General features: G+C 62.7%; 1 protein-coding gene across 1 annotated transcript in view; it reads left to right on the top strand.

The window, feature by feature from the left end:
• SH3TC1 (SH3 domain and tetratricopeptide repeats 1) overlaps window positions 1–14,020 on the top strand; it is a 31,640-nt gene extending 17,620 nt beyond the window's left edge. The window contains exons 11-18 of the mRNA XM_032395583.1: window positions 741–782; window positions 2,417–4,072; window positions 6,108–6,288; window positions 7,293–7,443; window positions 8,541–8,663; window positions 9,364–9,514; window positions 10,370–10,566; window positions 12,928–14,020. Of these exons, the coding sequence (XP_032251474.1) occupies window positions 741–782; window positions 2,417–4,072; window positions 6,108–6,288; window positions 7,293–7,443; window positions 8,541–8,663; window positions 9,364–9,514; window positions 10,370–10,566; window positions 12,928–13,185 (2,759 nt within the window). The 3' untranslated portion in view covers window positions 13,186–14,020. The remainder of the gene's footprint in view (window positions 1–740; window positions 783–2,416; window positions 4,073–6,107; window positions 6,289–7,292; window positions 7,444–8,540; window positions 8,664–9,363; window positions 9,515–10,369; window positions 10,567–12,927) is intronic.
• Window positions 14,021–18,868: the final 4,848 nt, after the last annotated feature.

Genomic DNA, 18,868 nt, shown 5'->3' with positions numbered 1-18,868 from the left:
TGCACACACATGCACACACCTACACATCACACGTGCGCGTGCGCACACACACATACACACATTGCTCGCGGTCTACGTGCTGATGCACACTGCGGGAGCTTCTCCACCAACAGCAGAGTTAAACTTTCTAGGTTCCCACAGATTGGTTTCTCTAAACAGGCAAACTTAGATTTCAGCTGAGCGTATAAGGCTTAAGCCAGCCTGGCATGCGATGTCTTCTGTTTTAGGAAGGCTGTCGGCACCCCTCAGTGCAGGGGGGGCGTTCTGGGGGTCCTCTTCCTCCAGGGGCCACAGAGCTTCCCACGAGCCTGCACGTTTGTCGTGGCTGACTTCACACCTCATACGACTTTTCCCAGCCAGCTGCTAGCGTCGGCCCACTTTCAGGAGGTGGAAAGCGAGGCTTAGGGAGGGCTGGCCCTGGCGAGAGGAGGGTGGGGGCGCAGTGGAGCTCCCCTCTGTTCCCGGGGACAGCCCGTGAGGCCGAGGGCTGCCCATGGTGGGCAGCGCACCCCAGTTCCCAGAGCAGTGGCTGCAGAAGCACGTGGCCTCTGGAGAGGGTGGGGTGGGGCAGAGCCTGCAAGATGGGGGTTCTCAGCCCCTCGACCGACCGGGGGATCCCCTAGCTCCACAGCCCCTCAGGCTGCCCGAGTGTTCCTGTCCTGGTGTCACCACCCCTTCCCGACATGGCCCCTCCCAGAGGTGCTGGCCGAGGGTGACGCTTCGCTTCTCCCCCATTTCAGACAGACTAGAAGAAGCCGAGTTTGACCAGCTGGAAGAACAAGGTAGGTTCTTTCCACAGGGCAGAGTTCCTATGGGGACGGGCGGGCCCTCGGGGGATGATGCCAGGCAGAGGCTGCAGAGCTGGGTAGAGATGGGGTGCTGGGCCGGGACCTCACACCTTCGTGGGGGAGGGCGGGCAGGTGGGGCGTCCGGCCCTGCAGGGGAGGTGGATGAGGTAAAGGTGAAGCCCCCCGCTGCTGTGGTAGTGGGTCCCCCGTGAACACGCCAGCCCTCCAGCTAAGGTGGGGGCGTCCTCTCCATTGCCTGAGCCCACGCCTGACCGTGGGTTCCTTTCTTGAAACCTAGACCAGCTGAAATTCTCTGCTTTGCGAGAGTGAAGGGGGTATAGGGCCTGTATTTGGAGCTTCGTGCTGCAGAAATCCCTCTAGGATCTGCCTCTTCTTCCCCCTTGGAGCTGGTTAAGGGAGACCCCCTCCTCCTTCCACACCACCATCTCGTCCCCCCACAGAGGGTCTGCATCGGGGAGATCCTGGGGACTTGAATGCCCGAGGTCCCGTTGGGGTTCCTTGGGAATGGGGTCCACCTAGATGCAAACAGGGAAGGGCCACTTTGGGTATTGGACAAGGAAGGTTCTGGATATTCCAGGGCTACTCCCGGGCCCTCCCTGCAGCCCGGGGCTTGCTGAGTGAGGGGAGGCAGGACCTGCCAGCGTTGGAGGGGGTGGGGGCACATTCACACCCACACATCAGGTAGTCAGGTCAGACATTTGCCCCTGAACCACACTGAATTCTTTTTTATTCCTAGCCTTTATAGACTAATAAAGAGAGTTCTGAACATATTGTTTGCATGTGAACTCAAAACACAAGAGTCTTTAGATGCTAGTTCTTTCCTTCCAAACACATTCCTCTTTAAGCTCATGTTTTCCCAACAGGAAGCTCAGCCCTGGATGTGCCTTCGGGCACTGGCTCTGTCCAAAGCCAACAGGCCGGTGGGCGGGCGCTTTGGGCAGTGGGCGTCCCCAGATTCTCCAGCACCTTGTCCCTTTAGTAGCTGTGGACCTCGGATTCTCAAACCAGCCAGGGGGAAGGTGGAGACCCGGGGGTCTGGGAGCCATTCCTCATCTTTCTTACCAGGCATGGTCCCAGGCCAGAGCTGGAGAGAGGGACACAGACATCGCTGTCCTCCAGCGGTGCGGGTTTCGTCCGTTCTGTGGGTGGCTTGTGAGCACCTGCTGACCCATAGCTCTGATTGGCTCATAATGATTTTTCACGGGGGTCCTGCACCTGACAGGAGACCCCCAAGCACTGGGAAATCCCACGGAGGCGGTTGTAGCCGGGAACATGGACATGTCTGTCCGTTAAGTGGCTTTAATTCTTTCTGGAGGGGAAAGGACTCCGAGTGATCGCAGAGCGGTGCTTTCAAACGGGAAGCATAGGAAGGGGTTACCGGGTGAAAAGCTTGGCCAAACTGATCCTTATTCTTGTAACCATGTTTGAGCTCCCCCTGAGTGCCGGGTGCTGGGCTCTGGGCTCAGCGTTTCACGTGAATTTTGACGCTCAGGTAGGGGAGGCTCACGCAGTACCTGACAGGGACACTGAGGCTCGGAGGGATGTCCCTACCCCAGCCTGGACCCCGATCAGGCTCTAATCCATCCGGGGGGGTTGGTGCTTTGCAGAAATGCCTCAGCCTTGCCTGCACCCAGAGCCACGTGAGACCCTCCAGAAGGTGAAGAATGTTCTAGAACAATGCAAGTCCGGCCGGGGCTGCCCCGAGGAGCCAGTGTCCTGGGGTCTGTGCACGGCGGCCAGTGGTGCGAGCTCACGGGACAGCGAGGAGCCCTCCTTCTGCTTGGACGCGGGGGCCGACTGGGCCCACCCGGAGGCCCTGGGCTCGCTGCTGCTGTTCCTGGACGCGCCTGGGTACAAGGCCTGCTTCCGTGGCCTGTACGACCTCTCCCTGCCGGGGCTCAGCACCCTGTTCTGTGGCTTCAGCGACGAGAAGGAGCTGGCCGGGCACCTGGCACAGGCCCGGGCGGCGGCCAAGAAGGCCGGCTTCCCCATGGCCCTCGCCAGGCTCTGCTTCCTGCTGGGGCGGCTGTGCGTGCGCAGGCTCAAGCTGTCCCAGGCCCGCGTGTACTTCGAGGAGGCTCTGGGGGCGCTGGGGGGCCGCTTTGGCGACCTCTCCCTGGTGGTGGCCGTGTACGCCAACCTGGCCACCGTTCACCTGAAGCAGAAGAACAGGGACAGGTGTGTGCAGGTGCTGCCCAAGGCCTCGGCCCTGCTCCTGGGGACGCCCGGCCACGTCTGCAGCACCGAGGCCGAGGCGGAGCTCCTGAGGCACGCCCTGCGCCGGGCCATCCTCTGCCGGAGCCCCCAGGCCGAGGCCCGGGCCTGCTTCCTGCTGGCCAAGCACCACGCCCGCCTCAAGCAGCCCGAGGCGGCGCTGCCCTTCCTGGAGAGGCTGCTGCTGCTGCACGCGGCCTCGGGCTCCCCGGAGGCCTGGTGGCCCGCGGACGGCTACCTGCTCCTGGCGGACGTCTACAGCCGCCGGTGCCTGCCGCACCTGGTGCTCAGCTGCGTCAGGGCCGCCTCGCTGCGGGCCCGCGGCTCGCCGGGCAGCTCGCTCCGGAGCGCGGACCTGGTCCTCCGGAACTCGCCCCGGCGCCACCGGCCGCCCTCCCAGACGGCGCCCTACCTCCGGCAGGCGCTGGCCTCCGCGGCCTCGGGCCCCCTGCGCGGCCCCCTCTGCGCCAGCCTGGCCCAGCTGCACAGCCACCACGGGCAGCAGGCCACGGCCATCTGCTTCATGACGCAGGCCGTGGACGCGGCCGCGGGGGCGGGCGGCCGCCTGGCCGTGGACTACGTGGTGGCGCTGGCCTGGTTGTACGTGCTTCACGGCCAGAGCGCGGTGGCCCTGGACATGCTCGAGTCCGTCCTGGACGTGGCGGTGGCCAGTGTGGACCAGGAGGGCGTGATCGCCAACATGGCAGCCGTGGCCCTGAGGAGGACGGGCAGGACCCGGCAGGCGGCCGAGGGCTACTACCGTGCCCTGCGAGTGGCCAGGACCCGGGGCCAGCTGCGGAACCAAGCGGTGGTCCTGGCCAATTTCGGGGCCCTGTGCCTGCAGGCCGGCGCGGGGGGCCTGGCCCAGCACTACCACCTGGAGGCCGTGAAGCTCTTCTCGCGGCTACCCGGCAGGGAGTGCGGCCAGGACTTCACCTGGGTGCTCTTGAGGCTGGGCCACTTGTACACCCGCAGGGCCCTCGCCCGACAGGGCAAGTGCTACTACGAGTGGGCCTTTCTGGTCGCCGTGGAGACAGACCACTTGGAGGGTAAGCGTCAGCCGCGCCCGCTTCCCGGCCCCACTCTTCCCCGGGTCGGGGTCCACGCGCCGGCTTCCTGGGAGATAACGTGTTTTCTTTCCATTTCTGCCCAGAAACACGCCCGGGGTTTGCGACCCGGAGGCAAGCGGTGGTTTTCCCAGCATCCAGAGTGTTGGGTGGTGGAAACCTGCAGATACTTGCAGGTGCCCTTGAGGCTGGCTGGGGGCGGCTCTCGGAGCACGCCAGGCTCTGTGCAGCCTCCGCTGGTGGCCAAATGTGGGAAACTGATGCCCAGGTCACAGGAGGCACAAAAGGGGGTACTCCTCGTGATGATGGGAGGCTCCCGGCCCCGACTCATGGGACCTCAGGGTTGAGGAGGGTTTAGCCAAGCATGGGATGGAGGGCAGGCAGAAGGTGCAGCCCATGCAAAGGCTCTGGGGTGAGAGGCTGGGCCATGCAGGGAGATGCAGAGTTTGGGATGGGTGCATTGGGTGGTGGGTGGTGAAAACCCAAGCAGGGGCCAGGGAATCCAGACTGTGGGCTGGCATTTTCCCCGAGAGCACTGGGGAGCCACTGAGGGATATAGGACACTCCCTGAGCCTGGAAGGGGACCCTCTGGACCCCTAGGAGGAACCAAGAGCCGGGTCCCTAGACGTGCCCTGCAGCCTCGGGCAGGTCCTGGCTGCGCGCACAAGGCCCGCTGTCCCCCTCCCCCCGTGCTAAACCTCAAGGACACTGAGGGTCGCTCCATCCTCTCTGAGCTGGTTTTGGTAGCTTGTGTCTCCCTAGGTTTGTCCGTTTTATCGAGGTTGACCTTTGTCAGCATAAATCGTTCATCCTCTTCTGTGCCTTTCGTTTCTGTCAGATTGGTGCTAATGCCCCCTCATTCACTGCAGATTCTGACAATTTTACAGCTTTTCTTCTGGTCTGGCTAAAGATGAGTCCGTTTTGCTCATCTTCCCAAAGATCCATCATTCAGTTTCATTCATTTTCTCTCTCGGTTTTTCTCTTCTCGATGTAACTATTTTATCTTTGCTCTTGAACCTTTGTTGTTCCTTCCTTTTGCTTGCTCTGGGTCTAGTTACCTCCTCTTTTTGGTGGAAGTTTAAATTTTTTATCTGAAATTTTTCTTTTTTAATGTAGGCATTTAGAGCTAGAAAGTCCCTCTAAATGCTGCAGTCCTGCATCCTATAGGTTTGGGTACGTTGTGCTTTTATCTCCACTCATCTCCAAATACCGTCGAGTTCCCGTTGTGATGTCTTCCATGAGCCGCGGGCTATTTAGGAGCACGTTTTTTGCACCCACATACCCGTGAATTTCCCGAACTTCCTTCCTACTGATTTCTGGTCTTGTTCCATGCTTTGTAAGATGCCCGTCCCCTCACATGTACTGAGAATTGCTCTGGGACTCGGCACATGATCTGTCCCAGAGAACAGGACGTGTGAGGTCGCATGGGTCACGGGGTTGTTCTGATCGTCTGTGTCCTCCTTGATGTCTGGATCGGTTTAGTGGGGAAAGCGCTCGACCGCCCTCAGCCCCCTGGTTCAGGCGAGGCAAGTAAGGCTGTGGGCTCGGAGCCTGGCTCCGTAAAGGAGCTGGAAGCTGGGTCTGAATCCCAGCCCCACCGTGCGCTGTGTGCTCCAGACCCGGTACTCTGCTTCGGACTCAGCGTGCCCGCCTGGTGCCGTCTGCCGGTCAGTGTGGTGCGAAGGCAGCCCCTGTCTGGCCGGGAGGGGTCTTGGGAAGCAGAGGCAGGCTGCCCGGTGTGCTGGGAGGGGCTGGCCAGGACCCCCAGGCCTGGGAATCGTGGAAGTGGTCAGCAGCATGTCTGTGACATGCCCTGCCTGGGCTCCCCACGGTGCGCTTCAGCTGCTCGACCTTGAGCAGGTGGCCTAGCCTGTCTGAGCTCAGTTTCCCCACCTGCCACGACCCCAGCTGGAGGCACGGAAGACGCAGGCACACAGCGGGGGCCTTTGAGCCCTGCAAATGTCCCATGTCACTGCAATGCACGATGGTGACGTGCTCCTCCTGTCCCCCCGCCCAGGCCAGCTGCGAGCCGTCCAGCAGCTGTGTCACTTCTACAGCAGAGTCTTGCCCAGCAAGGCCCAGTGCGTCGTCTACCACGAGTTTCAGCTCTCGCTGGCCAGCAGGGTGGCCGACAAGGCGCTGGAGGGCCAGCTCCTGGAGACCATCAGCCAGCTCTACCTGTCGCTGGGCACTGAGCGGTAAGGACACCGGCCCCGATCCGGGGGCAACCTCTCCTCAGGGACCGTTTCATTCCTGGTGTCAGATAGGCTCTGAGCCGGCGGGCCTGGGGGTCGTCCCAACCAGGGCTTGTGGGTCCCAGGACAGCTGTCCTCTGCCCACACACCTCCCGACCTCCCGGTGGAGGCAGCGTGTGCGTTTCTGGGCCATTCTTCCTGTCCTGGTGGCTTTAGTAAGCTGACCTCTGCCTGCCCTGAGTCTCCTTTGGCCAGTCCAGCTCTGGGCCGGGCAGCCTGTCCCCAACTGTCCCCTCGGATGACACAAACAGTGGCCACATGGACCTGAAGGATTCTCATCCACGGAGAGGTAGCTGGCTGTCCTGCCTGCTTCCTGTGGGCAGAGTTTCAGGGTCACCTGTCCGGGGTGATGCCCACACTGAGCATCCTGATCAGATGGGGTAACGGACGGCCCGGGAAGATCACTGATCACCTCCCCATCCAGCTGGGGACTCACTGAGAGGCAGGGAAGGAGCCATGGGCCCATCTCGGCCTCCACCCCACACCCTTGGGCCTCAGTTTCACAGCAGGACTAATGGACAGTGACCTTGATCCACGCTTCTCAAAGCAGGGTCCCTGGATCAGCGGCATCCACATCACCTGGGAGCCTCCTGGGAATGCACAGTCCCAGGCCCCACCCCAGACCTGCTGAGTCCGAAGCTCTGGGAGCAGGGCCCTACAATCATACCCGAGTTTGGGAACCGCTGGCCTACATTATCTGTAAATCTCTGCCCAGCGCTGATGTTCCGGGCTGTGGCTGGAGGGGTCGGGCGGGCCCGTGTCTGGGGCGTCGGGGTGGGGTGCGGAGAGGGTGGCCGGCTCCTCCTCCCCGTTCCCTCCAGAGAGCGTCTTTTACTGTTGCCGGATGCACAGAAGTCACCCGACAGGCACTGGGAAGAGCCTGGCATGCCTGCTTGCAGGCCGCCGGCCGGGGGACGCCCGCTCTGACCAGCCCACTCGAATTCCAGGGCCTACAAGTCCGCTCTGGACTACACCAAGCGCAGTCTGGGGATCTTCATCGACCTCCAGAAGAAGGAGAAGGAGGCGCATGCCTGGCTGCAGGCAGGGAGGATCTACTACATCCTCCAGCAGAACGAGCTGGTGGATCTCTACATCCAGGTGCAAGGGCGTGGGGCGCGTGCGTGCACACTCCGCTCCCCGGCTCGCTCGCTCCCTCATCCCCAGCCCGCTGCGGGCACCTGCTGCTGGCCAGCTGCCCCTGCCACCCCCGCCCTGGACGCCCCGGCCCCCAGCATCTTCCACAACAATCCCAGCCCCCGGGCCCAGACGCCTGTGCCCCTCACCGCGCCCACCACTGTGTTGGTACACAGCAAGTGCTCAATAAACGTGCAGATGATGCGTTCACTTGACTGACACACAGAAGAATTTGCTTCGACAGCATATGGCCTGTCTCCTTAAAAAACGCATTCATCACGGGAGCTCCATTTCCAGTTGAGTTCCCAAACGTGACATGATTTTGAGTAAATTGAGAGACTCATGAGACTCATGAGTGTTTCCATTTTTGAGCACCTGCTGTGTACTTCCCTGGGCCAGGGGCTGAGGATCCCAGAGCGGGAGCGGATGGCTGCGGGGGGCAGGGAGGGCAGTTCTGACAGCTCTGACTCGGGGCCGCCTCGGGGCTGCGGACAGGGGTGTGGTGGTGAAGGCCAGAGGTGCATGGGAGTGCGGCAGGTTCTGGATTGCCCGCGGGGCTAGCCCACTCCTGTCCACTCCTGGTGCTTGTTGAGCACCTGTTACGCGCCAGGTACCTTGCTGGGCCCTGGATGCATCGGAGAACCAACAGCCTTAGCATCTGGTGGAAGAGACGGGCAGGTGTTGCCAAGTGCCGCGGAGGAAAATAAATAGTAGAGGGGAAGCCGGAGGAGAGAACGCCAGGGTCCAGGAGCGGCCGGCAGGACTCAGAGCCCCCTCCGAGCTCCGTCCCAGAGTCCTCAGCGGCCCCCACCTGCCGACTCCCGGGGCCCCAGCTGGATGGGGCTCCCCCTGCTACATAGTGGGAGCTGATGTCCCCAGCTGCACAGGGGCTGGAAACAGGCCAGTCCCTGCTGAGGGACGGAGGTGTGGAGAGGAAAGAGACACCCAGCGCACGTGTCGTGCATCCTCAGGGCCGCCTCAAGGGCCTGGGGGCGGCTGGGGAGGCTGTGAGCTCCCTCCAGAGCACTGTGGGTCTCATGAGAGTTCCGGCATGCCCACAGGTGGCACAGAATGCGGCCCTGTACACGGGGGACCCCAACCTGGGGCTGGAGCTGTTTGAGGCGGCTGGGGACATCTTCTTCAATGGGACCTGGGAGCGAGAGAAAGCAGTGTCCTTCTACCGGGTGAGCTGGGTGACGAGGGTGGGCCTCGAGGGCCGAGTCACAGGACTGGGCTGGCAGAGGCCTCCCACCTGGACTGGAGGGCTGCCCCATGCACTCGCTTCGTTTCTGGTTGGTTTCACCTGGGGTGATCTGGACCCCCACCCCCAACCTGGGAGGGAAGGAGAAAGGAGGGACTGTTTGAGGGACAGAGGCAGCTTCAGGCTTACAGGTCCTCAAACAGCTGGGAGGCGAGTCCTGCTCCGTCTTGCAGATGAGGAAGCTGAGGCTCAGAGAGACAGGACAGCACGTCAGTGGGGGGACTGGCACCGGGGCCCAGGGCTGTAGGAGCCTCCCAAGGAGGCCGGCTTCTCCCTGCCCGCCCGGCTCACGGCGTGCAGCTCAGCCCTGGGGTACAGAGAGACATGCATTTTTAGAGCGCGGAGGGATGTTGGACCCTCCTGGTCAGGCTCTCATCGCCCGGGGGGTGGGGGGCGGTCTGAGGTTACTGAGATGGGCTGCAGGTCACACCCCAGCTTGCTCAAGGCCCAGTGGCCCTGGGACTGTCAGGGCCTCTCCGGGCTGACCTTGCCCTCGGGGGCCAGAGCTGAATACAGACGCAGGGGTGGAGGGGTGGAAGCTCCCTGTGTGTGTTCAGGGCCCTGGGGCGGTCCTGGGCCGGCCGGCCGCTGCGGGCAAGGCCTGACCACTGCCTGTGCGGCAGGATCGAGCGCTGCCGCTGGCCGTGACCACAGGGAACCAGGAGGTGGAGCTGCGCTTGTGCAACAAGCTGGTGGCGCTGCTGGCCGAGCTGGAGTCGCCCCGCGAGGGCCTGGAGTTCGCCCACGTGGCCCTGGCGCTGAGCATCACCCGGGGTGAGCCCTGCACACCGGCCCCCGCGGGGCCTCCGCCTCCGGCACCAGCAGGGTGGGCACAGGAGGCCGAAGCCCAGGACGCCTGCGGGGCTGCTCGGGGCTGCAGCTGCCCTCTCTCCTGCCGGGGGGCTGGGCTGAGCGGCCCCAAATCTGCCCGGGGGACGGGTCGGGGCCTCTCAGGAAGCGTCCCACTCACTGCGTGTCCGCTCTGTGGCTTCCTCCGCCTCTCTCCCGGCTGACCGGGAGGCCAGCTGGTGGCCCTGCATTGTGGACACCCAGGCTTGTCTCCCGTCCCTGCACACATGCCATGCCTTACTGGTGCCCGTCACCGCACTCTCCCGGCCCCACTGTTCCTGGCTGGCCACACCCCGGTCCCCTCAATGCCGGGCACCCCCTGTCCCAGCACCCCAGAGAGACACACGCGCTGGGTGCACAGCAGGGCATGTGTGCAGGCCCCACAGGGAACCGGCAGGGACCTGGAGACAGCCGGGTCTGGGCACGCCCCGAGGGTGGGGGGAGGGGGCTCCTGCTAATACAGCAGGGAGGGGCCCTGTCGTGTCTGCAGGTTGGCCGGAGTCCCAGTGCTTGGCGATGCACAGACTGCCTGGCTCTGGGGCCTGCTGTCACCCCCTCCAGGCAGCCGTGTGCAGACACAGAGCTGGGATGTCCACCTTCCTGATGTGGACAGGGCGCAGGCAATACTGGGCCCGCTGTGCAGATGGGAAGACTGAGTCTTGGGACGGGAAGTGACTGGCTGGAGCTTTGAGACAGTGTGGGCGTGGGGGCCGGAGCTGGTCTGTGCCCCCCACCCCTGCAGTTGTAACCTCACGCGCGCCCCCTCCCCTGCGTCCCTAGGGGACCGGCTGAACGAGCGAGTGGCCTACCACCGGCTGGCGGCCCTGCACCAGCGGCTGGGCCACGGCGAGCTGGCGGAGCACTTCTACCTCAAGGCTCTGTCGCTCTGCAGCTCGCCCCTGCAGTTCGATGAGGAGACCCTGTACTACGTGAAAGTGTATCTGGTGCTCGGCGACATCATCTTCTACGATCTGAAGGTGGGTGGGGGCGGGGGGCAGGGCTCGGGGCACTTGGGGCCCTCTTGGCGTGGGATTGCACGCAGACCCCCAGGTCGGGGTCCCGCCCTCCTCCAGCGTTGGCCCCGGTGTCTGCCCCGCGGAGCTCCAGGCCAGGCCGTGAGGAGCAGGCGTGGTCAGCAGACACCGTCCCAGGCCCTGGCGCCGGGGCCTCTCCCCCATCCGCTCCCAGCCCCGCAGCGGACACAGACCAGAGCCTGGAGAGGTCTCCCTCGCTCCCCTACGCCCACCGATGCCCATCGTCCCACCCTAGGGATAGCATTGCACTGCACCGCGGCCCTGCGCCGTGTCGGCTGAAGGGGGTGCGCCCCAGCCCAGGGCTGACTTCTCCCCCTCCACCTCCCCCCTGAATGCCATCTAGGAGCGGGGGGGCACTGGAAGACCCCCACCCAGTTGGTGGCCCCCAGCTCCCTGCTTGGCTGTGCACTAGTGACACCTGGTGGTCGGAGGTGGTCACTGCGGCCTCCTGCTATGTCAGAGTCCCACAGTGCTGGGGGAGCTTGTGGGCAGTGGTGGGTACTGCGGCTTAGCCTCACTGCATTCCAGTCTGTGTGATCCAGGCTCTGTGTGACCCAGGCTTTTGATATCCAGGCTCTGTGATTCCAGGCTCTGTGCAATCTAGGCTCTGTGTGATCCAGGCCATGTGTCATCCAGTCTATGTGATCCAGGCTCTGCATGACCCAGGCTCTGTGATATCCAGACTCTGTGTGATCCAAGCTCTGTGTGATCTAGGCTCTGTGCCATCCAATCTCCTTGTGATCCAGGCTTTGTGTGATCCAAGCTCTGCACGACCTAGGTTCTATGTGATCCAGGCTCTGTGCCATCCAGGCTCTGTGTGATCTAGACTCTGTCTAGATCATGTGCCATGTGCCATCCAGGCTCTTATGATCCTAGCTCTGTGCCCTCCAGGCTCTTTGTGATCCAGGCTCTGTGTGACCCAGGCTTTTGATATCCAGGCTCTGTGATTCCAGGCTCTGTGCGATCTAGGCTCTGTGTGATCCAGGCCATGTGCCATCCAGACTCTGTGTGATCTAGGCTCTGTGTGACCCAGGCTCTGTGATATCCAGGCTCTGTGCAATCTAGACTCTGTGTGATCCAGGCTCTGTGACAACCAGGTTCTGTGTGATCCAAGCTCTGTGTGACCCAAGCTCTGTGATATCCAGGCTCTGTGCAATCTAGTAGCTGTGTGATCCAGGCTCTGTATGATCCAGGTTCTGTGTGATCCAGGCTCTGTGACAACCAGGTTCTGTGTGATCCAAGCTCTGTGTGATCCAAGCTCTGTGTCATCCAGGCTCTGTGATCCAGGCTGTATGTGACCCAGCCTCTGTGTGATCCCAGCTCTGTGTGGTTGGCTCTTCACATGCTTTATAGTTCTAGAAGAGAGGTGCCCCCACAGGACAGGGCAGAGACTGAGGCCGGGCATGGTCCGTTAATCAGAGTAGGGATTGGGAGCCGCATGGTGGGGATCCAGTGCCCGGGACCTCAGAACCCACGCTGTCTGACCCAGTGACCATGCTCCATGTCTGTGCCTGCTGTCCCAGGCTAGGCTCTGGACTGGGCCCTTCCCCGTGCAGGGGCCGTGGAGGCTGGGGTCGGGCAGACCTGTGGCCCACTTCAGCTGCGCTCCTTATACCCAGAGCCCTCGGTCGTCTGTGACATAATGCTCCTGACCCCTGGGTCATCTGAGGATGGGGCCACATAGAGCTTAGAACCCCAGGTTCTATGAGATTGATGACTAAGCAGCTCTGCACAAGAAGGGGAAACTGAGGCTGGAGAGGTGAACACACTTGTCCAAGACAAGAGTCAGGGAGCCGGGCCCAGGGTACCTGACCTGATGCCCAGGCTCTGGGAACAGGACCTTATCTCTCCACGGTCTCATGGTGCAGGAAGGAAAGGTCCCTGGGCCCGGGAGGCTGGGGTCAAGGGGCCTCCCTGCCGTGACCGCCGTCAGCACCACGTCTGTCTTCACCACGAGGAGATCTTGGAATTCCATCAGGGGCCGCAGGCCTACTTCCTCCCCTCCGGCACACGCCCAGGAGGCAGAGAGGCTCCCTGTGGCCCCCGTACAGGACAGGCACACACACACAGATACACACCACCCCCCAAGCAAGCACCTGCTGTGGCCAGTTCCTTACTTGGGATGTCCCCTCCTCCAGGAAGCCCTCCCATTCCGAGCGGCGCAGGGAAGGGCAGGGTCTGAGTTTAGCGCTCCCTCAGGAGGGGCTGGGGGTGGGCAGGTCGGGGAGGCTGGGCACGGGCAAGGCCCCGCCCGCATCCAGGCGCATTAGCGCCGAGTCTGGCAAAACGCCATCTCCCCTTCAGGACCCCTTCGACGCGGCCGGGTACTACCAGCTGGCGCTGGCCGCGGCGGTGGACCTGGGCAACAAGAAGGCCCAGATGAAGATCTACACGCGCCTGGCCACCATCTACCACAACTTCCTCCTGGACCGCGAGAAGTCCCTCTTCTTCTACCAGAAGGCCAGGACCTTTGCCACTGAGCTCAACATCCGCAGGGTCAACCTGGCCCCAGAGCGGTGCTGGGGGCGGGCACCCTGGCTGGCCCCCAGCGCCCCGCCCTGAGGACCGCTGTCCCCACCTCTCCTAGTGTCTCTGCGAGGCTCATTTTCTGGGAAACGGAGGCACGGAGGTGGGGGGCACATAGCAATACGTGATTTTGCAGGAGTCTGCTCGAACCTGCAAGGCCCCGTCCCCCACTCTGCCTCCAGGGGGGTGCCCAAGGCCCAGGCCCCGTCCTCGGGGACCACACTATGGCTGCACTTCGTCTGCGGCGATGAGCTGGAAGGACTGGCCCCCCTGCCGGCCCCCCACACCCAGTTCCCCCACGTCAGAGTGAAGGTGGCCGTGGGGTTCCCTGGGCATCTTCTTTCTCCCTTGCCCATGCCCTCGCTGTGTGTCCGACTCTGGCCCTGCCTATAGCCCTCAAACTGCCCTCACGGGGCCTGCACAGTTGGGGCTGGTACCATCTTCATTCCAGTGGAGGAGATGGAGGCACAGAGAGGGTAGGTGCCCGGCCCACCATCACACAGCAGGCAGGCGGGGCCGAGCGTACCCCCTGCCCGCCTGCCCCAAGGGATGCTCTGCCGTAGGACCCAAGGGCGGGTCCGAGAAGAGGGTGTTAGCATGTCAGTGTCCCGAAGGCAACAGAGACAGGGCGAGGGGAAGGTGGCCCCAGTGCTCCCCGACCTGAGTGTCCTGTGGCCCAGCCCCACCGGGCCTGTGTGCGGAGTGCGCTGCCGAGCGTGTTTAAAGGCGCATCGGGGCCGCCAAGCGCCGGGGACCCTCAATTTACCGGCAGGGACACTGAGGCCCAGCGAGGCCGTGGGTCTCCTGGCTGGCTCTCACCCACACGGCGTTATTTCAATCTCCTCTTTTTCTTTAATTTATTTTGTTAAATACGGTGAAATCCACATAAAATTAACCATTTAAAGTGGACCATTCAGTGGCATTTTGTGTATTTACGGTGATGTGTAAGCACCGCCTCCACCTAGCTGGAAAACATCTTCATCTCGTGGACACCTGTGCCCCGAAAACATCACTTCTCGTTTCCCCTCGTCTGAGACCCTCCTTTAGCAGAAGGGGAAACCGAGGCCGGCAGAGGGACTGGCCGGTGGGCAGAGCTCTGGGTTTGGCTCCGCGCCCAGGAGAGGCAGCAGAGCCCGGAAGGCCCCGAGGAAGGGAGGCAGGGGATCTCCACCATCCTTACTGTCCCTGGGGTCCAGGGGAGCCCCCAGCCCCTGCCCGGCTCAGAGGTGGCCTGCAGGCCCCGTCCTGGCCGCTCCCACCAGGGGGCAGCAGAGAGACAGCCGAACCTTCCAACCTTGACCCCAAACTGCCTTCTTGGGGCTGGGCGTGGAAAGTGGGAGGAGGCCACAACGAAATTGAAAACAGGACGACCTGATGACCCGCACTGGTGCGGCAGGCCACGGCCGGCACGGTGACCCCAGCCCAGATCTCCGAGGTCACTGACCGCTGGGCAGCGCCTGGGCCTGGGCCTGCAGCCACCCGGCGAAGGGTGGGACCCGCGGCTGGGTCACTCAGGGGCCCAGCACCTACCTGGGAATCTGCGCCTTCCCTGACCTTCCTCGCCCTGTCGCCCCCACCCAGGGTCCCAGCCCCCCACCCCACCCGTCGGGCCCCCAGGTCTCCAGGGCAGCAGACAGTTCCGAGGGGCGCTTCGGTCGTCCAATCCCTGGGTTCCCGTCCCAGCCCCGTACTTAGAGGCTGGGGATTTGGCGTGAGTTCATTTCTCTGAGCCCCAGTTTGGTCAAAGCTAAAATGAGGCTGATGATCCCGGTGTGGGGAGTCAAGTGAGGATTCACGGAGCAGAGGGTTCGGCGCCAGATCCGGGGCTGAGAGTCTCCTGTTTGCTTTCGACGATACTTAACACCGCAGGAAGAGCGCCAACAACCACAGGCTACGGAACTCTGAACCGAAGGCTGAGTCATCTGGTCAAGTCTCTCAGCTTCTCAGACCCTCCTCTCTCCTTCATCTGTAACCAGAAACAAACCCTGCCTCAGGGTCCTGAGGAGGAGGAGCGAAAACGCGCCAGGCACAGAGGGGCTCGCAGCATTGGGCGGCCGGTCCCTACGTTTCGGCCGAGGCAAGGAGGGGGTGGGCCGAGCCCCAGACAGCAGCATGAGTGCAGGATGGGCCTGTGCCTGGCACCTGTGCCCCGAACGGGTGCCCAGCCCAGGAGCCCCGCTGCCCCCGCCGTAGCAGAAGGTGTCCCCGCTGGGTCTGTCGGGTAACCCGGCCACGCAGGTCCACGGGGCCCTCCTGTGCACAGGCCCCGTTAACTACTACAGACTCTGCTCTGGGCTGAGCCGTGTGGGCATGAGGGGGTAGAGATGGCCCCTCCAGCACGAGCCCCTGGGCTGGGATAGAGTCACTCCTTGCCAGGTGTCCCTGGAGAGTCTCCCACCCACCTCCCCAAACAGAGAAGGAAAGCGACCTGCCCGGGGTCACACAGCCCCACTTCCTAACTGCAAGGTGCTGGAGCTCCTCCCCAGCATGGCTTGTCTCCAGCCTCCTTGCAGACCACGTCTTTCCCCGCACCGGCTTCATCCGAGTGACGAATGTCCACGCAAGTCCAGGTTGGCCTCCAGCTTTGGTTGAGGAAACGCTGAGCGAGGGATGGTGACCGCCCCAAGGACGCACAGCGTCTGTCCTCCTCATCACCGCATGGAGTGGCAGACAGCAGCCCCGTGGCCTCCGAAAAGGGGCGGGCAGGGGCGGCAGGAGGTGGGTGTGCCTGGCGCGAAGCTGGACTCTCTCCCGGGCCGGCCTCTCGGCGCACCTCAGCGAGAGCTAGACGCCCGTCGGCAGAGGGCCTCCCTCCCTCGTGAAGGGAAAGGCCTGTCTGTGGGGGCCAAGAAGGTGCCCCTCGGGCTCCGGTCTGCCTCATCCATCCTGTGTTTTGGGGGAGTCGGCCTGTGCTTCCTGGGGCCCCCAGGGCCTGGCCTGGGCAAGGGGCTGCCGGCCACAGGCTGGGGTCTGTGCAAGTCCAGGCTCTGCCTCTCTCTGTCCCTGTGTGACCTGGAGTGCCCCGCAAAGACCCCCTGCCCGTGCCACTGCGCCTTGTCCCCCGTGCGGTCAGTGTCCTGGTGTGTGGAGGGCGTCAGGAGGTGTCCCGTGCCAGGCTGTTGGGGAGACTCACCGCAGCACATCAAACACTAGTGTTTTAACAAACCGGGGTTCATGAAGGTCACCAGGTTGACGTGAAATTGCCAAAGAAGACGGACACCTGTGCACCTGCCCACCTGGCCACGCCCTCCAGGCTCCACTAGTCGTGTGAGGCCTTGCACCAGGAAGTGAGGGAGGAGGGAGAGAGGGAAGGCTGGGAGCCCAGGCTCTCAGCCAGCCTCCCGCACAGCTGCGGGTGTCCCTTCCCCGAGCAGAGGGCAGTCTCCTGGCCGGGCCCGCATCGCTGGGCACGGAGCTCTGCAGAGCCTCGCTCCCTGCCCGGGGCAGCCGTCTCTAACTGTAGGCACGGCCCTCGTCTGTCCACTGCTGGGCTCGGCCGGCCCTCACCTCCAGCCAGAGCCAAAAACATTTCACAGCCTCTGCGGCTTTGGGTGGCGTCCGCACAGCATCCCGGGAAGAGGGAACGTGGGGCTAGGGGCGTCTCCGGGAAACGGGCGTCTCTTCCAGAACACACAGGGTGGGCTCCGCATCCGTGACGGCCCGGCCTGCCTGTCTGCAGGGTGGGGGGACCTCTGGGGACCTATCAGTTGGGAAGGTGGTGAGGCTAGGGGAGGACAGGGCCGGGTTTCCAGAGAAATCCAAGGGAGGGGTATGCAGCTGTGTCAGGCCCGGGAAAGGGCCCCACCCCTGGGGGAGGAAGGCGGGTGGCGGATCCCTTACCAGGACGGGCCAGGTCGGGAGCAGGCCCCTCTCCTCACATTCTACCCCGCCCCTGCCCCGTGGGGCAGCTCCCGTGTGCATCCGCTCTGAGCCGGCTCCTACCCGCGCTCGAGGCCCGCGGGCCAGCAAGGAGGACCCCACAGGGTGTGATCACGACGGGCGTACCCCGGGCTTCTCTGTCCAGCACGGCAGACACGCCCGTTCCCGACCCGGCCTGGATCTTGGAGCCGAGTTCGAGGTTGGACGGGCCCTGACCGAAGGGACATCTGCTTTCCAGGACACGGCCCAGAGGGTCATCCCCCACCTCTGCCTGGTCCTGGGGCACAGCCCTCCCTGTGCAGGAAGGGACCTGCTGGGAGGCCAGACTGCTGTGAGCTCAGCGGCTCACCTACCTGCACCCCGATCTCAGCTAACACCGTGGGGCAGACCGAAGAGAACCCCAGGGCCCACTGAGTAGATGCAGGGAGGCATTCTGCGCCCTCCGACCCCACCCAGGATAAATACCCTCAGCAAGTGAGGAACAGACCCACCTCAGTGGGCGAGGGCTTTCTGCCCACTGTGGAGCCGGAGCAGGTTCCCAGTGAGTCCGAGGAGGGGGCCAGGTGGTGCCCCCCACTTCCCATCCACGTGATTCTGAAGGTCCCAGAAAACCAGCCAACCAAGGAAAAGAGACAGGTTCAAAGGGCTGATAAAGAAGAAAGGAGTGGACATTGTCCACAGAGGGTACGATCGCTTGCACAGAAAACCCCAGTCTCCGCCAGCCTCTGGGAAGAACAGGAGGGTTTCCCAGGGAACCAAGTAGGCTCTGATCCTACAGACCCGCAGCACTGAGCTGGGAAATGCAGTTTTAAAAACCGTACAGTTCAGAGTATCAAGAATGTATACAAATATCTGGGAATAAGCCTGACCCAGTATTTCCTGTGTTCCTAAGTGGGAAAAGTCAGTGTGGTAAAGATGTCCGGAGCTTCGTGGCGACTGCAAAATAAAAAATCCCACAGGGTTGATGTAAACCTTCGCGAACGGACTCTGGAACGAAAGGATGAATAAATGCCAGGATGGCTCATCGCAGCTCCCCTGGAGAAGAGGACACATTTCAGGAGGGGGCCCTTTCCCTATTAGATCTGATGGTTTATTATAAAATTGCTTCATGACTACAGGGCACTGTCAGGATGGGGTAAATAAATAAATATGAAAAAACGGAAATTCCTAGAATTGAGTTCTCAGACAGGTGGACCTGACACCCGGCGTGCCGACCCGTGGCCTGGCAGCTCGGGGGCTGCTTGGGCGCCCCTGCCGGTCCGCGTGAGGCGTGGGAACCCCACCGCTCGGCTCCCCAAACCCCCACGCCTGTCGGATTGAGAGCCAAAGCTGCGGCGAGCAGGAATGGTGTGACTTCTGGGAAAAGAAGCATCTTTTCACCAGGCAGAGTGGGGACGGACGCCTCCCACGAGACAAGCAGCACAAGAGGGAAAGATCACTGAGCTGGACCACAATCCAGTTATCCACCATCCTGCACGGAAGACAGCGCGGGCACAGTGGAGAGACAAGCCCCGGGCTCAGAGGGGACGTCTGCGTGTGTCCCAGGCAGGTATATGCGTGTGCATAGGATATAACCACACGCGTGCACATGCACGGTTGGTGAATTATTTAAAATAAAGGGACAAGAACGGCAGCAGACCAGTTATGGAAGTGGAAAGGAAAACGGCCAATGTGCCCGCAGAGCAGCCCGGCCGCACTGGCCATTAGGATGACGCGGGTCCAGCCTTGGCGAGATGCCAGCTCAGCCCCGCGCACGGGACGCAGACTCGGGAGCTCCCGGGTGCTGCTGGCCAGAGCTGACCCCACTTTAGAGAGCAGTCACCCAGCATTATCTCGCGTC

Source organism: Phoca vitulina, unplaced genomic scaffold (assembly GCF_004348235.1).
Source record: "Phoca vitulina isolate PV1807 unplaced genomic scaffold, GSC_HSeal_1.0 scaffold85, whole genome shotgun sequence".
Lineage (NCBI taxonomy): Eukaryota > Metazoa > Chordata > Mammalia > Carnivora > Phocidae > Phoca > Phoca vitulina.
The sequence above is the reverse complement of the archived record's forward strand: the minus strand, read 5'-3'. Positions and strand labels throughout refer to the sequence as shown.